This window comes from Candoia aspera, chromosome 6 (assembly GCF_035149785.1).
Source record: "Candoia aspera isolate rCanAsp1 chromosome 6, rCanAsp1.hap2, whole genome shotgun sequence".
NCBI classification, from domain to species: Eukaryota; Metazoa; Chordata; class Lepidosauria; order Squamata; family Boidae; genus Candoia; species Candoia aspera.
The window spans coordinates 189,617-207,998 of NC_086158.1; the positions used below are offsets into that span (position 1 = coordinate 189,617).

At 54.1% G+C, this 18,382-nt stretch overlaps 1 protein-coding gene across 2 annotated transcripts; it reads right to left on the reverse strand.

Moving 5' to 3' along the window:
* Positions 1-6,849: 6,849 nt before the first annotated feature.
* Positions 6,850-17,255, reverse strand: BDH1 (3-hydroxybutyrate dehydrogenase 1). Of its 2 annotated transcripts, XM_063306212.1 has the most exons (6): positions 17,131-17,255; positions 14,872-14,944; positions 14,149-14,259; positions 11,946-12,087; positions 8,686-8,838; positions 6,850-8,425 (listed from the first exon to the last, which is right to left on the reverse strand). In XM_063306212.1, the coding sequence occupies exons 1-6, from the start codon at positions 17,226-17,228 to the stop codon at positions 7,956-7,958; spliced, it is 1,047 nt and encodes a 348-aa protein (XP_063162282.1). In that variant the 5' UTR covers positions 17,229-17,255; the 3' UTR covers positions 6,850-7,955. The 2 variants fall into 2 exon arrangements, with proteins under 2 accessions (XP_063162282.1, XP_063162284.1); XM_063306214.1 differs by lacking the exon at positions 14,149-14,259.
* Between the last annotated feature and the right edge of the window lie 1,127 nt (positions 17,256-18,382).

An 18,382-nucleotide genomic window follows, 5' to 3' on the forward strand; every position in this document is an offset into this window, starting at 1 on the left:
AACCCGTAGCAGCAGAGAGACTCCAGCCAAGGGGCATCAGTCACTAGTCTCTCAGCATTCAGGCCATCTGACACCAGAAGCCACAGGCTGATGGTCCAGAGGGCGGCTCCTAGCCCTGCTTTGCTGGCTCTCCAGTGTTGGTGGGCAGGAAGGGCAACCTGGCCAGCTCCCAGGCTGGCCCTGGTGACAGTGCCTCCCGGCCATGATCGGATCACCAGCGTCTCACAAAGCCCAATTCATCCGGCAGTGTCCTCAGGGCTTGGAGGCCCCAGGCTCCGCCACGTGGTCCTGATGGCACCAGAGACAAGCTGCCTTTGTACGGGAGGTCTCGGCCCCTGTGTGCTCAGGGCATGGAGATGCTCTGTCCAGCCTTTGCCCTGCCGTGGTGGCAGGACTTTCCTGAGAGCAGAGCAGCAGCCCATTGCCAAGGCTTGCTCCTCCCAGCTGCAGCCAGGTGGCCCACCAGAGCCGCTCTGCCCTGTAGCGACTCGGCCCCCTCTGTCCAGGAGGGCGCAGGCCAGGACAGCTGCTGACTCCAAGGCCTGCTAGCCTCTTCGCCGCTCTGAGATCAACGACAGCCGGCAACGCTGCAGCTGCTCTTCTGCTCCTTCCTTGGTGGTGTGTCTGGCTTCTGGTGGGAAAAGGCTGACTGCCTCCAAGGAACCCCGTGAGCCACACTTGATGTCCCATTTCCCATCAAAAATCCTGAAGCACCTTAGAATAAAGCCGATCCTTCAACGGAAGGGGAACACGGGGAAGAAAACCTCCATTCAGGCTAAACAGTATATAAGAGATAAAATGAACAATAAGATAAACAATACAACTGAAGTGTCCAAACTCTTGAAGGGCAGCCCCATAGATAAAGCAGTGCAATAATTTAAGCTGGAAGTTGCCAGGGTGGGATTTCTGTAGCGAGATTTGGTGGGGTCGATCAAAGAAAAATGGAGACGGTGCCATTTTCCCCAGTCTCCAAACAGGTAACAGATTGGGTTACAAAGAAGTGGTTTCTGATCTTTACAGCAGTTATCAGTACGATCATAAATTTACCTCTTTCTCTAAAGTTACAACATGACTCTCTTCTTTCTATAACCTATGCTGACTAATCATCAAATCCATAAATCGTAAGTTCATTTTCTTCTGTTTTCTGCAAAAGTCCATCAGGGGTTCAATTCTGCTGTTTGTTCTACATTGGTTCATAGCCCCCTCCTCCGCCTTGTACCCACTCGCTCTCAGTCCTGCTGCTCCATCAGAGGCAGTTTTCCTTCCAATTCCACTGTGGGGAAGCTGTTTGTTTGCAACTTTCTATACTCAGTGCATGCCCACAGCTCTGCACCAGCCACGGTCCTCCCCACAATCTTTAGTGTGAGGGGAGCTTGAGCTGGCCCCGTGTGCTTCTGGTCTCAGCCCCTTTCCCAGGCCTTGGTGGGCAAGGTCAATTGTCCTCTTAGCTCTACGTAGAGTAGAGTAGACCTTCGGTCTGAAGGTTCCAGAGATGGGGGAAAGCCACCTTGATTCTACCCCCAATTTACAACCCTAGAAAAGTGAACATCAGAAGTTGTTGTTCTCAATCCATTTTCTGGGGTTTCACAATCCATAAACCATAAACAAAAAGTTAGGATGTGCGCAATTTTTACTAAGTGAATCAAGTCTAAGGGAGATCAACACTAATCAGGATTAGCATGTCAACTGAGTGCAGCTGCTAGGCGAAGCAGCTTGTTACGCCAAAGAATGGGAGAAAAACTGAGACTTAGAGCCTGGGGCATTCCCAGATAGGGAACCCGTGTCTTAACCTGGGTAGAAAGTGACCTTTCTCAACAGCATGACATCGCTTGCTTCGGCAGTCAGGTGTCTTTCCCACCCAGGTGGAGCTCTTCTTTCCCAGAGAGGGTGCAGTGTTTTCTAGGGCAATCTCGGACACGCTGATCCAGGGGAGCAAGAAAGACCGACCTCTAGCCTGACCCTTCAGTGATGCCCTACTCACTAGCCCAGGCAGGTATTCTACCATCAAGTTGGGGGTTGGTACATTGGAAAGCAGCCCGCAGCCCAGCCTCATTGGCACTTGCATGGGCTGCTGCTGCCGCCCCCTCCCTGGATCAGGAGAGAGAGAGAGAAGGGGGTGCAGACGGGGCTGGGCCCGCGAGTGGCCCGTGCAGTTCCCCCTGCCTGCCTTTCCTCTCCCCCTCCTTTCTTACCCCTCCCCCAGCAAAAAGCACCTGCAGCACGGAGAGGCTCAGGCACTGTGGTCCTGCTTGGTGCACAGATGCAGGGCAGCCACACGGGAGAGGGCAAGGAGGGCAAAGGAGTGGGTGGAACTGTCCCCCATTGGCCAGGATCCCCTTGTACCGCAGTGAGAGGGGGCAGAAAAGGGGATTGCAAGCAGCACTAGTGTCTCCTAGCTGGGCCAGTTCGCTTCTCACTGGGCAGTGCAATTGCCTTTCCCCGCTACGCTTTGAGCCAGAAGGAGATAGAATCCGGATCAGTCGAGAGACTGGGCTGAGAGGAACAAGGTGCTTGAGGAGGAGGAAATGGTATCTAGGGAAGGAAAATACAGGACCCATGTCCAAAATGGGGGACTCATGGCTTGGGAACACTGCATCTGAGAAGGACTTGTGTGTGGTCCCTGGCCACAAGCTGAATAGGAGCCAGCAGGGTGAGACAGCCACTAGAAGGGCTAACCCAGTTCTGGGCTGCATTAGCAGGAGCATTGTGTAGAAGCAGCAAAGGAACAATCGCTCTCTCACTGGAAAGGTCACACCTGGAGTCCTGCGTACAGTCCTGGGCACCACATTTCCAGAGGAGATTGGCTGGCTAGAACAGGCTACGAGGAGGATGAAGATGATGTGGGGCTTGAGGGCAGGTGAAGGAACTTGGGATATTCAGTCTGGAGAAATGACTTAGGAGAGCCAGGATGGCCGTGTTCAGGCATATAAAAGGGGCCATCGGGAAGATGGAGGGAACTATTTTCCAGGAGCAGAAATAACAGGTCTTAAGTTGGAGTACCTAGACTTCATTTAAATATGAGGAAAAACTTCCTGTACTCTGTGGGTTCTCCATCTCCCAAGGTTTTTCAGACAAGGCTGGACAGGCACCTCTCATGGATGGCTTAATTGGTTTCCTCCCATATTGAAGCAGGCTGATCCTCGTGGTCCTTTCCTGATCCACAATTCTGTTTCTAAGATTTATGACAGCCTGGCATCCTGCTGCCAGTGAGGCAAGGGCAGGTTCCCTTCTGAGCGGTGGCAATAAGAACAGCATTTCTATACTTTTTTTTTTTAAAGTCACCCCTGGCCAAAAAAAAAAAAGAATTTTTCACTTTTAGCCAGTGAAGCTCTGAAGGGGACCCCCAGCAGCCATGTGACCTGGGGGAGTGGGAAAGGCCCTGAGGGACACCCCTCCCCCACTTGCCAGCCCAGGGCCTGCCTGTGCCTTGCAGGGCCCAAGACAATCTACCCTCTGTCTGCCAGGGCAGCTGGTGCCAGCCCTGGGCATGGCCAGATGAGGCTCCTGTGTTGCAGACCATGAGGTTCCAGAGGTGCCCCCAGGGGCTCCATGTGGAAAGGAGGAGGTCTTCCTGCGGCTCTGCTGGCACTCAAATGCGGCCCTAAAAGAAGGGCCCTTCAGCAGGACAAACCTGGGAGGCTGGTCCTATTCAGCACAGAAGCCCCCAGGAAGTGGCAGGGCTCACGATTGGCCCAGCTTTCCTAAGGGAGCCTGTTAATATGTTTTCTACTACAGATTAAGGTTACTATGGTAACTAATCATTTGGGTGAAGATGTTGAATTTAATTGTCCCCTTTTCAATTGTTAATTTTTGCACCTGGGGGGAAGAACTTGCCTGGACTTGTTTCAGTTTCCCTTCTGTGTAGGCATGTAGAGAGTTAAGCAGCTCTCACTGAGAGCCTGTAAGAATGCAGAAGCTTTTAAATATGTTTTGCTTTCTGTAAATAAAATTATTTTTATAGAAATGCCTGGTGTGTGTCTTTTCTGATCTCTCCTGGGCCAAAGACTTTCCTAGCAATCTGCCAACAGAGCCCTCTAAGGAGGGGAGGAAATCCCAGTGCCAAACAGTCCTTGAGGCTCGCTCCTCCTCAGCCACCCGTGTTTGCCATGCAGCATATTATGGGTCCTTTCTGGAAAACAAGGTGGGGGGGGGCTTCCTTGTTCCTACCTCAAGTCTCAAGCCAGAGCCCCAGCGGGGAGAAGCGCTCTGGGCCAGGCAGCCTGCATCTGCCTGGAGCATCTCTCCACCTCCTGTGCAGACCCTGAAAGAGAAACCATCTGGAGGAGAGGGACGGCCACCCCAGCCAAAGGAGCCGCTTCTAGCCTAGGTTTCTCTTCCTTGTTTGGGCAGGAAGTGGATTATTGGCTTGCCCAGGCAAAATGACTTCCTGCCTGGAAGCTGCTCCAGGATGCTGTTTCCTGCAGACTCTTTTCCCAGAAAGGAGATAGGAAAGGATCGTTTCCCTGAGAAAAGACTTGAGGAAGCAGCATTTTTCATGCTGCTCTTCCATCAGTCCCCAGGAAGATTAAGACCACCAGGAAGGCCGCTCTTAACGATCCACTTGGGGAGGAACAAAGGATCTATGAGTAAGACATCCCAAAGGCAATCCACACCTCCATGGCACAATCAACAGCCATTCAGGTGTAGGGACAATGCAGCCACCCTGGAAGACATGGGGTGCCTCACCAACCTTTGCCCAGACTGAAGAAGCTGCCTGGACAAGCAGCGAAGCGTTTCTACCAAAAAGAAAGAAAGAAATCCAGCTGCCATGACTCAACCTACAGACAATTCCACCTGGATGACTGAGAATCTTCATCGACCTACTTAAGGGAGCGTCCTGGCGAGCCATAGAGAAAAGGCACAGTGTGACCACTCATTACTGAAGCTGATTCTCTCTCTCTCTGACACCCCCCACCCCACTCCTACTCCAGCCTTGCCTGGGGGGGTGGGCATGGCGCTTGGAGATTGCAAGACCCTTAGGGAAAAGCCATTCTGCAGAATTTGCAAGAGACAGAAATCTGCTGGGTGGGGGGTTGAGTGGAGGAATGCTGCCCTTTCTGCTAAGAGAAAGGCCTGCAAAGCTCTCTAGCCTCACCTAACTTAATTTCAGGAAATGTCTTTTAATTATAACAAAGTACCAGCTTGTAACTCTGCACTTTTTATTTTTGAAAGGACCCGGGTGGCTGCAGAAGTGCCTGGAGTTGGCACAGAAGGGAGAACTCCATGGCCCTCCACCAGTTTGTGTATCCCCCTCACATGCAGCACTCTTCCTGTAGCAGTGCAATGTTAAAATGCAGTAAAACATAAACGTGATCAAATAAAGGGACTGATATATAATCAGGGGCCAAGTGCCCAAGGCCAAGTGAATGTTTTCATCAGATCCTAAATCTGATGCTGCACAGACCGTTTTTCGGGGGGATTCTTCCACAGAGTGAGGGGCACAACCAAAAAGCTAAAGGAAAACATCTTATGGCCTTGCTAGGATGTGCCGGGGGGGGCACTAGGTCTGGGCTAACCCTAACCCTAACAATCCACACTCTCTTTCTAGGAAAGGTTCTTGAAAAGGCATTGGGTCACCAGAGCTCTGGAAGAAATGGGTTATCTGCAGTCTTTATAGGCAGAGTTCAAGTCCAGGCATGGGGCAGAAACCACGCTCGACCCATGGCAAGACAGTTGAGGGACCCTAGTAGTCTGACTACATCTTTCAGTGGCCTTTAGACTCTGCCACTTGTGGTGTCCTTCTGACCCCGTGAGGGTTGGGAGCAGAGGAACCACCGTCATTCAATAGTTCTGCTCCTTCTGAGTGGGCCATTATGGTCAGTGGACCTGGGGGAGGAGAGGAGAAACTTCTGGGCACTCCAATATGGGGTGCTCCAAGGCCCAATCCTTTTCCTTATTCTATTTAACTTCTACACAAACCTGCTGGGGAGGTCCTGGGGCAGTTGGGAACACCACTTGGCCATCTCTCCCTGGACCAGTGGAAGTCTTGCCCAGCGCCTGGAGACTGCAAAAGTCTGGATGGGGAGAAATGAGTTGAGGCTTAACCCAAGCAACACAGAGTAGCTGTTGGTTGAGAACTTGACTGAATCCAGGATGTCACCAACCTGAGCTCTGGATGGGTGGATGATTGCAACCAGAAACTGCAGCTAATGCCAAGTGCTGCAGGCCACATTAACCAGGACAACTCACTATTGTCATGGAGTATCAATACTGCAGGAGCTGCCCTGGCTGCCAGGTGGTCCAGCATCTTTGAAGTCCTACATGGCTGGAGACCTGCTAACTTTGACACCTCTTGCTCAGAGAGAATCTGCCCACCCAAGGTATCCCTCTAGAGGGGGCTTGCTGAGTGTGTCCCCCCACCATGGGATGCCTTCTCATGAGACAGAACTGCACCACCTTGAAGAGTTGGGACCACAGGCAAAGCTGGAGAGAGAGGACATTTCGGGAGGGAGGCTAGCAGCTAACTGCTGCCACTGGGCTAACATCCTTTCTGATGTTAACATGCCAAGATTGCCACCAGCTTTTGCCCCTGGAAAGTGCTGTCAGGAGGAAGAAAGTCTGCCTCACACGATTTGTGTCCGCTGTGCAAAAGACACCATGGCCGGACTCCATGCCCGCCTGGTTTCAGGACAGACACACGCCCAAGCGTTGTGCCGCTGGGTCCAGCCTGCCCCGCCACCTTCCTGCTTAGCTTTTCAGCTCCTGCCGTGGCCTCTAAGGACAAGCAGGAGGGTGCCTCTTGCCTGGCCCGAGGGCTCTCAAAGTACACCCACCCTAACCCCAACCCTCCTGAACAGCAGCTCAAGGGGATCTGGTTTCCGGTCAAGGAAAAAGGGCCACAGATGCGGGCAGGTTTGTCACATTGTTTAATGTTAATCAAAGCAGAGAACATCTGATCACACACTCTTCCACTTGTTAGTTTGCTACAGGCGTGTGATGCTCCCTCACCTTCCTCTGCCGCCAGCAACAGGCCTGTTCCCTACAATGCACCGCCACCCCTCTTGGGACAGAGAGCATGTCAGAGCTCTGCCATCCTTCCCTGGCAAGGTGGCCTCGGAGAGACAATGGCTGTGGCCTCGGATTTGGGACCACGAGCAATGCAGCAAGGCTTCATGGGTTGGGTTGGGGTAGGCACCATGCTCAACCTGGCCTGCCGGAGGATCAACTTTTTAAGTGCCATGACGAAAAATGACCTTCATGGTCAAGATGGAGTGAGCCGTGGGTGGCTAACGTTGCTGCTGCAGAGAAGGACTGGCGCACAACAGAAGGCGGCCTTCCTCCTGTCCCTGCGATTCCCCACCCATCAGCACAGGGACCCTAGTGCAAATAACTCAACCTGGAGCCCTCTTCAAGAGCAACTGACAGGGGCCTGGGCTGCCCCCTCATTTGCAGGAAGAACTCTGCTCACCAGCAGAACTCCAAAAGGTTTGAGCTGGTGGGCACAGCTCCTCCTGGAGGCAGAGGAACTTGGCAGGGCTTGGTCCGTAGCACCTTTGGAAAGGAGTGTGCAAGACAGGTGCAGACAACTGGCCCCTGGCAGCGGCTGAGACCCAACCTCCCCCGCCCCCGTGGCTAAAACAAAAGGACTGAAGACCAGCTGCCACCCAGCAGGAGTGAGGCCCGTGCCCCCCAGGACTGGGTGGGCAGCCTTTTCCCAGGAGGAGGAACCCAACGCCAAAGGGGAGGAGATGACCAGGCTCCCCTGAGGCTAACGCAAGCCAGGTGAAGGAGGGAACGGGGAATACCTGAAATAAGTAGTACTCATCTGGGTCCCTCTGAAAGACACGAGATAGTCCTGCTTACCAGACACACCATGCAAGGGATTAAATTAAACCCAAGCCTAAAATACAGACTTTAAAATCAACTAACCAAGTGACTACTGGGAAATGGTACAGTGTAACCTTTAGAGTGAATTTCCCTTCCTGGTTTGGCTCCAGCAGGACACCCGCCCCCCATCAATAAATGTAGAGGCGGTCGGAAATGGCAGCGGGCATGTGGGTCATGACCTGCATGCGCAGCCACCAGTAGTAGTCCATGGGGTGGTAACGGGTGTAGGGCGTGGTGGAGATGAGGGCGTGGGCAATGCTCTCAACGACGGGAGATGTGTCTGTGGCGCCGCTGTTGCAATATGACTCCATCTTGGCAATCTGCTCGTCAAAGTACTTCCGCCCATAGTCGCGGCGGACGATTTCGGGCAGCTCGTCCCACATCTTGTCGGCGATGGACTTGATGCGCTCGGGGCTGTAGAGGCTGGTGCCGGCAATGAAGTTCCCCGGTTCCACGATGCAAACCTTCACATCATGTGGGCGCATCTCATAGCGCAGGCAATCAGAGAAGGCCTCCACCCCAAACTTGGTGATGCAGTACGGGGAACGGGCAGGGTTGGCCATCCGGCCCATCATGCTGCTGATGTTAACGACACGGCCTGTGGGGTGAAGACACAGGGAGGGAAGCAGGGCACAGGGGGCACAGCCCATGGCAAAACTCAAGGCAGCCCTGCCCAGCCTCGCTCAGAGGATGCAGCCTTGCTGGGGCTGGAAGAAGAAAGCCCGGGCATCCCTCCTTCCGCAACCTCCCCCACCCGTCCCTTTGCTGGCAGCTGGGAAGAGCCATGACGGAGCCCTGTGGCCCCACCTCCCAGGGTGGAGGAAGCCCTCGAGGGCCACAGGCTGAACCCTCACTCACCTTTGGCTCTCCGGATAAGGGGCAGGAAGGCCTTGGTGGTCCGGATGGTCCCCCAGAGGTTCACTTCTGCCACCTCTTTGTAGGTGTCCATGCTAGTGAATTCCACCTCCCCAAAGGTGGAGATCCCAGCATTGTTGACCAGTCCCCAGACCCCTGGAAAGTCAAGCAAAAGAAGCCATTGTCTTAACTATCCACCATCAGCATTTCTTTCTGAAAAGACATTTCTACAGACCAGCTCTAGGAAGGCCAAATCTCAGTAAACCTATCCTTAGATTTAACCCTACAGAGAAGAGATAGACTGGCCTTTCTCTTCTTAAAAAGAAGCAACTTGTGCCCAAACTTCAATCTTTCATTTGTTAGGGAAGGTTCTTCCAGTTCTCCAGAACAGTTGCAGGAGCCTGGGATGGTGGATTAGCTGGATTCCTGGGGGGGGTGCAGTTTCAGACCCAGTGGAAACCGTATTGGTTGCTCCTGTGTTGGATGAATCTGAGGGACTGGAGGGAGGAGGAGGAGGACAGCTGTCCAGGACCGTCTGGCTTTCAACAGCACTGGAAGCCACTGGCCACGGTATTCTCCTGGCCCCACTGTGGCAGCCTGGTGTCGGAGGCCCTGTTCTGCAGTGGTTCTGCTTTTTCCTGAAGGGAGGGCTCCCATCAGCAATGATACTGCTGAAGAGCTTCTCCCCCATGTTATTTAGCTTCTATACAATGCCACTGCCCAGGGGAGGCCATCAGACAGTGTGGAGGGCAACACCTTCAGTGCCAGCCACAGCTACCATCCTGCAGAGCTGGAAGCCACAGAAGAGACCCAGGAAGTGGCCCTGGGCCCCTTTTCTTCCTTCCTTCCTTCCTTCCTGCCCTACCAGCGAAGCTCAGTCTGGAGCATGGGGTCGAGGCGGCCCAGGAAGCCGACAGACATCTAGAGGGCTGAAGATCCAACGTGAGATTTGAGGAAGCCTTGGGCCGCTAGCTCTCCCAGAGGAGTAGGTGCATAGCCTGGGAGCCTCCTGGATTCATGGCTTCAAGTGGAGCAGCAGGTGGAGATGGGCGTCGTGGGTGCCTAACCCAAGACACACCAGGAGCAGCTCTTCTGGGGTTCCTGCCCTTATCACCACTAGGCCGGACTACAGTATTACAAGGTGCTCTTCTTGGGACCACCCCCAGGAGTAGCAGAAACTGCAACAGGCGCAAAACGCAGCGGCTTGCGTGCTGATTGGGAAGGAAAAACTGGTTGGGCAGGATGACTCCCACACTGCAGGCGCCGCATTGCTTGCAAAAGGTTTCTGGCACTATAAAGACACTTTCAGGACAGACTCCTCCAAACAGAATCAGCCTGTTCCATTGATCTGGCCTGGGGGGGACGCCAGGGTTATCCTTGCCTCTGGGGTGGGTGGGGGGGCGAGAGCCAGAAGCCATCCTACCTCTGAAATCTCCTGCCCCTGAGATCTGGATTTCCCCACCCTTGCTATCCTGGGGCAAGCAGGGAAGGATTCCAAGAGGAACTTTTCGATTTTATAGCATTTTAAAGTGTCAATGTTATTGAATAAGTTGATATTAATGGTGTTTTTATATCCAATTTATTTTTATTGCTTTATGTTATTTATTACTGTTTACCAACAAGAATTCAATAAGTTGGTGGTATATGAGTCCTGGAAATAACTGAATAGTTTTAAAAAAGGAAAATCCACCAAAATACCAATCAGTCTGATGTTAATAGCTGGAAAGATTGTAGAAGATTGACTTCTAAACAGTTGGAAAACAATGCCATAATTTGCAGAAGTCAACACAGATCTATCAAGAGTAAATCTTACCAGACTGGTTTTATCTCATTGTCTGATCAGTTAATTTCCTTAATAGATTGCAGGAAGGCTGCAGACATGATATATTCTGACTTCAGCAAAACATTTGATAAAGTTCCTAATGACATGCTGATTAGGCAGAGCGGGCATGAAAAAGAAAAAATGTTTTCTTTTGAGCCCGGAACAAACCACTGCATTCCAGAGGTTCCACTAAAGTGTTCTGGGTCAGGTGAAACCAAATTGCTCACGCTTTGCTTGTGGTGGCTTTTGAAGAAAACAAAATCTGGACAGGATGAGTAGAGGCAGCCTGGGGAATGTGCTGATTTCCCCTCAGGAGGCCCAGCGTGGCCTCTCCCCCGGCCAGCCTTTCCTCCAACTTCCCGCTCATTTGGGGTTCAAAGCCACACGTATTTTCCATTTTGTGTATACCCTTAATTCAATAAAAGCATATTTCCAACAGTTTGCTACAGTAAATGTGGCAGCCAGCAAGGTTTGCTTATTCTTCACTGCAGAAGGGCTGAGAGTCAGAAGCAGCTGGGCTGGTCTTTGGCCACGTTTCTCCCTCTGCTTCAAGCTAGACCGTGATGCTCCCCAATACTCAGGGCCGCCCTGGCTCTTGAAAGGGCACTATGGAGACCAGGCCCCTTCAGGTGGAAGGGGGCTTTGGGCCTGCAGGACCCGGGCCAGGGGAAGCAGAGAGAAATGGAATGCGACCTTTTCTGGTGACCTAAAATGCTACTGAGCTTAACGAATGAGATGAGGAATACTCAGCCTAACGCACACGGTCCTGCTGAATGCACGGGTGCAGGGGAACGCTACAGCGTGTTAGGCGGTACTAAAACAATCACGTGCCAAAGACTAGGAGAAGATCGAGGGATGACCGATGGATAAAAGCAACAAAAGCCAACGAGGGCATCCAAACCTACCCAAAGACAGCGAGACTCCTCCCCCAACAGTCTTCCAAACCGTAACCCCATTCCCAAACAAGACTGAGGAAAACCAGCTGGCCAGAGTCTAACGTGTTGGACTGTGAAATAGGAGGCGAAAAGCTCTGTGCACCTGGGTGCATGTAGAGCATAAAAGGGTCTCCAGTCTATAGCGTGCTAGTTTATTTGCTGCTTTCTGCAAGTACTTCCCTCGCTATCTGTTCTATACTAGGCAGCCATTCTGGAATCAAGGAGCCATGATATAACTTCTATTAACTACCTAATTACTAATTTAGACCACCTCCCTGCTTACATTGGTCAGTGACTAATTAGGTGTGCTGGAACTGAGGAATGAACGAAAGGGGCAGCTATACCCCAGCTGTGGCGCAGCTCGCGACCTCTCACCTTCGGTGGTCACTGTGCCCGCCTGAGAGGGGAGGCAGAAGGCTGGCCAGGTCTTCTCCTCCAATGAAGACCCTCCTGCCTCCCTCTCATGTGCCGGTGCTCTCGGCCCCCTGGTTTTCTCTTTCACCTACCGGTCTGGGGGTCCTTCAGGGTGCTGCTCACGTGGTCCACAGCACGTGCCACTTCCTCACTGTCGCAGACGTTGAGCTGGATGGTCCTCATTCGGTCACTCTTCATGTTGTCCAAGTCCTTGGAGCCTCCCCGGCCTTGCTCCTGGCAAAGGGAACGAGCGGCGGGAGAAGCTGGATGCCCCTGCTCCTTCCACCCCTCCATGGGCTGTCCCCCAACTAAAGACAGCCGTGTCCATCAGCCCACCCCTCCTGTCCCCACAGCACCCCCTCTGGAAGGAGGCCATGCAACCATGAAGGGCCCGTCTCTGTGGGGGCTCTGGCTTGCAACGCCCATCAGCAGGATGCAGCAGCTCCCTGTAAACCTCCTTCCCCAGCCTTTCTGACCCCAGCAATTTCTCCACCCACTTTTGGAAAGGACTTCCTATGTTTTTTTCCATGAGCGTGAGATGCAAGTCTTACTACAGCAAATCAGGGGGTGGGAATTTGCTCTTTACCACTCTGAAGTCTCACGTGCCATGCGTGCAATAAAAAAATGCCGCTCCCAGGACCCATCAGCTGAATCTGGGCTTTCTATCATCCCGGGCTGGGTAACCATAAACTGAAATTACAGCGCAGAGAACGGCCCTCTGGTGTGGTGCTTTCCAGACATGGCCAGCAGGGGGCACGCGGGACCTGGACCTGGAAGCAAAACCCGCTCCCTTTGGCCAAGCGAGGCCACGGAGTAGCCCGAGCAGGCATCCAGACTAAAGGAGCCGGGAAGACTAAAGGAAACCCGGCTTCCTGAACTTAAATCTGTTTTTCTGTGTCTTGCACCCTGGAATGAGGGCAAACAAGTTTTGACTTTTCTATGTGACATCATTTCAAGGAGGGGTTGTTTTTCCTGCCCCACCACTTTTTCTCAAAGTAAAATCTATCGAGTCCACCAATCCTTCTCCAACCTCCTCTTCGTTTCTTCAAATCCTGCTTAAACTGCGGGCCCAGAACTTCAGAGTTCCTGAGACGGGGCCTGGCCGAAGCAGACCATGCAGAACAATGACTTCCCGCGACCTGGGAATCAAACTTCTGTTGCGGAAACCTAAAACTGCATTTGCTTTTTTGCAACCAGATCATCCAGGATTCCAGTATTTGTGCATCAGATTTCTGCTTCCTGAGTGGGGCAGTCTGCATCTGTTGAACTTCACTCTACTCCCTTTGGCCCATTTCCCCAAGCTGTCTAGGTGATTTTGAACTTTATTCTAATTTTAGAGGGTATTAACTATTCATTCAATATTACATCATCCGCAAATACAACAAACATTCCCTTCACCCATCGTTAATAGAACTTATCAACAAAACATATAGCCTGTCCCACCCATGGGGACTACTGGAAGTGTGGGACACAACTCAAAATGCGCCAGCTGGCGAGCCCCAATCCTGCCCAGAGTGAAAAGCACATTGGCATGGTTTGGCCATGATTTGGCCAACTCTCCTGTGAAATGGGGGGGGGGGGCTCGAGCAGGCCGGCCATCTGGTCCACGCCCCATCTGTCTGGTCAGGAGGGGGACTCTCCACAGGCCCTCCCCAGAGGCCTGTGGTTTGGTAGAATCATTGCCGAGGGGTCCTGGGGCTGCTCCCCAGCAACTGTTCCCTGGGGGATCCATCAGCTGTAGCAGGGAGCATTGGAGCAGGGGAGGCGTCATCTGATCCTGGAGGACTTTTCCACCATCCCCCTGCAGGGACAGGTCACTTCCTTGGAGGGCTGGGCTAACTGGAGCCACCCACCTCCATACGGAAGAAGACCACCCCCCCACCGTGTCTGACGGATCCAGGAGGCTTTTAGCCTCTGCTTGCGATCAGGAGGGCGGCTTTGGGGAACGCTGAGGCAGCTGAGGCGCTTGGCAGACTTCTCTTGAGCAATGCCTCCAGCGTGCCAAACCCAGACAGCCCCTGGGTCTTCTGAGGAGGCTGGGAAGTGAAGAGGGAGGGAGATTCCCTGAGCAGTGCCAGTGGAAACAAGGAGCAAGGCCAGAGGCGCACGGCAGTGGGAGCAGCAGGACAAACCACTTCCTGGCCCACGCGGCATCGGAACAACCCCAGCCAGCTACACCGTTTAGAGTGTCCTTAATCCTCTCAGGAGGGGAGGGGAGGAGAAGGGAAAACCAGCAGCCGCAAACTGTGATTGCACCCACTCAGCTGGCTCCTGCTTTGCCACACCTGATCTTACCTTGAGTAGGCAACCAGCGTAGATAATGAACCCCTTGTCATGGAGGAATTTAGCCAAGGCAAAGCCAAAGCCCGAGTCGCAGCCAGTGATGATGACAGGTCGCTGGCTGATCTAAAGAAGGCACAGAAGGGGGGGGCGCTGAAGGCCGAGAGGAACTACAGGGGGAGATTTCTCCCAGGGACGCAGGAGCCTCCGTGCTGGTGCACCCGACCAGCTCCTCCCTGGGCTCAGCAAGGCCAAAGCCATTCTAGCAACCCACCTCAGGGGAACGTTCTTATCTAGGGTCCTCTGTCCTCCTGCCTGGCTGGGCCCCTCGGGCTCCTCCCTGTTCACTCACACAGATGCTGGCCTCAGGCGCTGTGTGGAGCTGAGGGAAGGGCTGGGGGAATGTCCCAACCCTGAGAGGGAAGCCCCGGCAGCTGGTGAGACCTCAAGGCCTTTGAACATGGCCCTCAAGAAGGAACAGCAAGAGAGGAGAGTCACTAAGGACCGCCATCTTCACAGTGCAGCCCCGGCACATCAGCACCAGCGCTGAACCTTGGCGGGGGGCCCACGCACAGAGGCAGCAAGCCAGGACTGCCGGCCCCACAAAGAACAAGGAGGCCCACTGCAGGCAGGTGGCATTCCAAGCAGGGCTGTCCTCTCCTCTGCCACGGCTCTGCCTCGCCTGCCTTTGAAGGTTGCCCCTCTTGAGAGGCCAGTGAGTCACACCCCCCCCCTCACCTCTTCTACTTCTGTTCCGTAGCAGCGCTGGCTCCTCCAGGCAGAGGCCACGACCTGGAGCTCAGGAAGCAGGCTGCAAGAGAGGACACAGCTGCCACGCAGATGAGGAAAGGGGGGACCCTTGGGGAACCAAGCCCGCACCCAAGGAGACCCACTGAGTCAGGCCTTCTGGGCCCCCCGGGAGGCATTTCTACTTGCTTCTGTTGACATGGAGCTCTTCAGGCCCCTCCTGAACCGTCTGGCATCACGAGCCAACATGGCCACCTGCCTGCTCAGCCCCACCTCCAGGACCCTGACCCCCAAGTTCAAAAGCAGCGGCCCAGCTCCCATCCCGGAAGATCCTCGTGTTTGCCAGGGTGAGAACTGCCAGGTCTTCCACCGCTGCAGCCTCCTGCCTGCTAACCAGCGGCTGGTCTCTGAGAGAATCCCTCTTTGGGGAAGGCCTTTGTCAGAGGCTTTGAGCGTGCCAGGTGTGCAGGGTCTGGGAGGTCACCCTCCCTTGTCCATGCTCCTGTTGTCAGCCTGAACGAGCCCAGAGGCTCAGGGTACAAGACGTCCCTGGAGGAGCCCTGTCGCTTCCTTTCCAGCAAGGCCCAGTCTTCTCCGTGCCCGTTTTCTCTGGGTTGTTTCTTCAGCCCACGAGAGAAGTCGGGCTGTTTGCTCTGCAGGCTCCCTCCCTGACCCTCCATCCCTTTTTAAAAACTGGGCACAGACTGGCTGCTTTTCCTTCCTCAGGGACAGAAGACAAATAGTTGTGTATTTTAGGGAAAAGATCAGCAATCTCATAGCTAAGGGGTCTCCTTGGCCCAGTCAGACCGGGGGGGGGGGGGCAGGTTCGGATTTCCTTTGCCACAGTGGGGGTCCCAGCAACCTCTCCCCTGGGCCCCAGGAGCAACATCACCCCAAGGCAAAGAGCCTCAGAGGGGTCTTGTGCCAGGGCAGCTGCAGTCTGGGTGCCAGCGCCAAGCAAGGGCAACTGAGAGGGTGATTGGGAGGAATCTGGGGCAGGGCATCTTGGGGCATCGAGAAAACAGGCGTTTCCAACCCAGCACCCACGTTGGCAGGTCCTGAACTCCCTCGATCCCAGTCGAGGTGACACAGAAAGCCACTGTGGTTGCTGGGTGGGGGTGGGTGTTCCAATTTGAAGGCCCCTGAGCCCCAGGAAGCTTCTCAGCGCCCCTAGGGCAGGGCTCTGGCTGAACTCCCAGGGCTCGTTTCTCCCAGGTCCCGGTTCAAGCCCCTTTCCTTGGCTGCCAGAAGGGGCTGCAGTCCATCTGCAAAAGGCTTCCCTCCTTTCCCTGCACAAAAAACCTGCGACTGGAACACATCTGGCCCACCAACCACACGGTATGCCCCTGGCAATCCGGCACTTCCGCACGCCTTGCCCAAAAGCTGCTTGGGTGAATGGGGTAGGGGGGGAAGCAAGGGCAGCCCCTGTAGCTCTGGGGAGCACGAGGGGCCTCTTGTCCGAAGCCCTTCCTCCCTTTCCATTCTCACCCCCCAATCTGCAAGAAGCACAGCCATAAGGGCTCTGTGGGCTTGTGGGCCTGCCTGGGGAATCCCTGGCTACCAGATTAATCCTCAGCTGGCCACAAACAACCAAAGCGAAGCTAGACCTCATGAGGCCTTGCAGTGAGGCCTACAGTCAGCGTGACGTCTTCCAGGATCCAGAGAGAGAAGAACTGCCAAGGCCTCCCAAGGCTGCTGCCCTTTGGGGCTTCTTGAGAACCAGCAAGAATGTGCTGAGCATGCCATATGCTGGGCTGGACCCTTCCCCTTCCCCTTTACACACTCACACTCCAACCCACTCCAGAAAGGGGAATTAAAGGCTTCACCTTTGCACCCAAAGCTTTCCTGTTGGGGGCGTTCAGCCACCCCCACCAGAATCCTTAGTGACAGCCGGTCCAGGGATGGAGGGGGCTCAGGGGAACACAGCCCCCTTCGCCGTTATCTAGAGGGACTTTGGAACAAGGAGGTCCTTTTGGACTCTGGCCTGCAGCACTGTGGGGGGTCAAAAAGCACCTAAGAGGTTCGCGGGGGGGCTGATTCTGCTCACTTGGATCCCCCTACAACCCGCGTGGCTGCAGCAGCAGCTTCTTTCTGTTCTTTCCAAGCAAGTTCTGAGTCTTGAGAGACACAAACTTTTCCTGAAGGTGTGTGTGAGCAAAGCCTGCGGGAGCACTGAAGGCCTTCGAGCGAGTAGATTGTCTGGAGAACAGAACTGGGACCTGCAGTCTGTTGCCTGCTCTCCGTACTTACCGCAGGCCAGTGGTAGCGCCATCCCTGCAATGCGGAGCTTTCAGGGCCAACCGGGCAAGAGGCTGGGCGATGCGGGCGGCAGCCAAGATGATTGCCATGAGGGGTGTCTTTGCTGCTGCTGGACTCTGCGAAATGGAAGAGGAGCAGCTCTGCTTTATCTGCTCCCAGCTTTTATGGCCTTGTTGACAGCTAAGCCCTAAAGCAGGTTCGGTGGAGGCTCCCCCCGCCAGAGACAGCCGGACACTCACTCACTGCCCAGGCTATGCAGACACAATACAGGCCAGGTGCATTTGCAAACCTATTAACCTGGATTTGGCTTTTTTGCAGCTTAATAGGTTGTGTTTACCCAGCACGCTTTACTGATGTATTTACTTATTTATTCATTCATTCAATCCCGCCTGTATTATTTTTATAAATAACTCAAGGCAGCGCACATATCTAATACTCCTTCCTCCTCCTATTTTCCCCACCACCACAACCCTGTGAGGTGAGTTGGGCTGAGAGGGAGTGACTGGCCCAAGGTCACCCAGCCGGCTTTCAGGCCTAAGGCGGGACTAGAACTCTCAGTCTCCTGGTTTCTAGCCTGTTGCCTTCACCACTAGGCGAGACCAGCTCTCCAGTTTGTATGGTTTGTATGGTATTCTCTGAATTCAGAAAACGGATTAATTCAGGAAGCAGACAAGCATGTGACGGAGGTTCAGCCACAGAGCTGCTCAGATCCACCAGCTGGTCCTCCGCAGCTTCTCTTCGCCCTTCACATGCCAGAGCCGCTGGGGGGGGTTGCAAACCCCACCAGTCAGCCATTATGGCCAACTCTCCCTTGGCCACCTTTGCTGGTCATTTGAAGGGGTGTCACCAGCTGCCCACAAGGGGGCTGCTGTTTGCCCTGGCGCTGATTCCCAGCCTGCCATGTGCCTACAGCCTGCCAGGAGCTACCTCCATGTGGACCAGAGGGGTGAAAGGGAGGCCTCTCCAGGCAGCCCACCCCTGCGGGAGGGAAGGAACAGAGCCCAGCCCAGGGCACTCTAGGAACTCTGGAGGGGGGAGGGCATAGCAGCCAAGTGCAGTCCACGGATGAGCACGTGTGGGAGGAGGTGGCTGGGTCAACCACGTTCGGTAAACACGAATTTTCAGTAACAAAGTGGATCAGGGCTTTTCATACAAGACTGTCTGTCATGGTGGGGGGAAAGAGAAGAACTGCATGGCAAAAGGGGAAGCTTGGAGGGCGCCTGGTTCTCCCCAGACCCTTTCA

What these genes read in the sequence shown, in the direction of transcription:
- BDH1 (XM_063306212.1), bottom strand. Translation starts at nt 17,228, where the DNA reads ATGGCAATCATCTTGGCTGCCGCCCGCATCGCCCAGCCTCTTGCCCGG. An exon ending in ACGGAACAGAAGTAGAAGAG is followed by an intron (nt 14,260 to 14,871) that starts GTGAGGGGGGGG and finishes TGCCTTCTTTAG; the next exon opens with ATCAGCCAGCGACCTGTCAT. An exon ending in ACGCTGGTTGCCTACTCAAG is followed by an intron (nt 12,088 to 14,148) that starts GTAAGATCAGGT and finishes TCCCTTTGCCAG; the next exon opens with GAGCAAGGCCGGGGAGGCTC.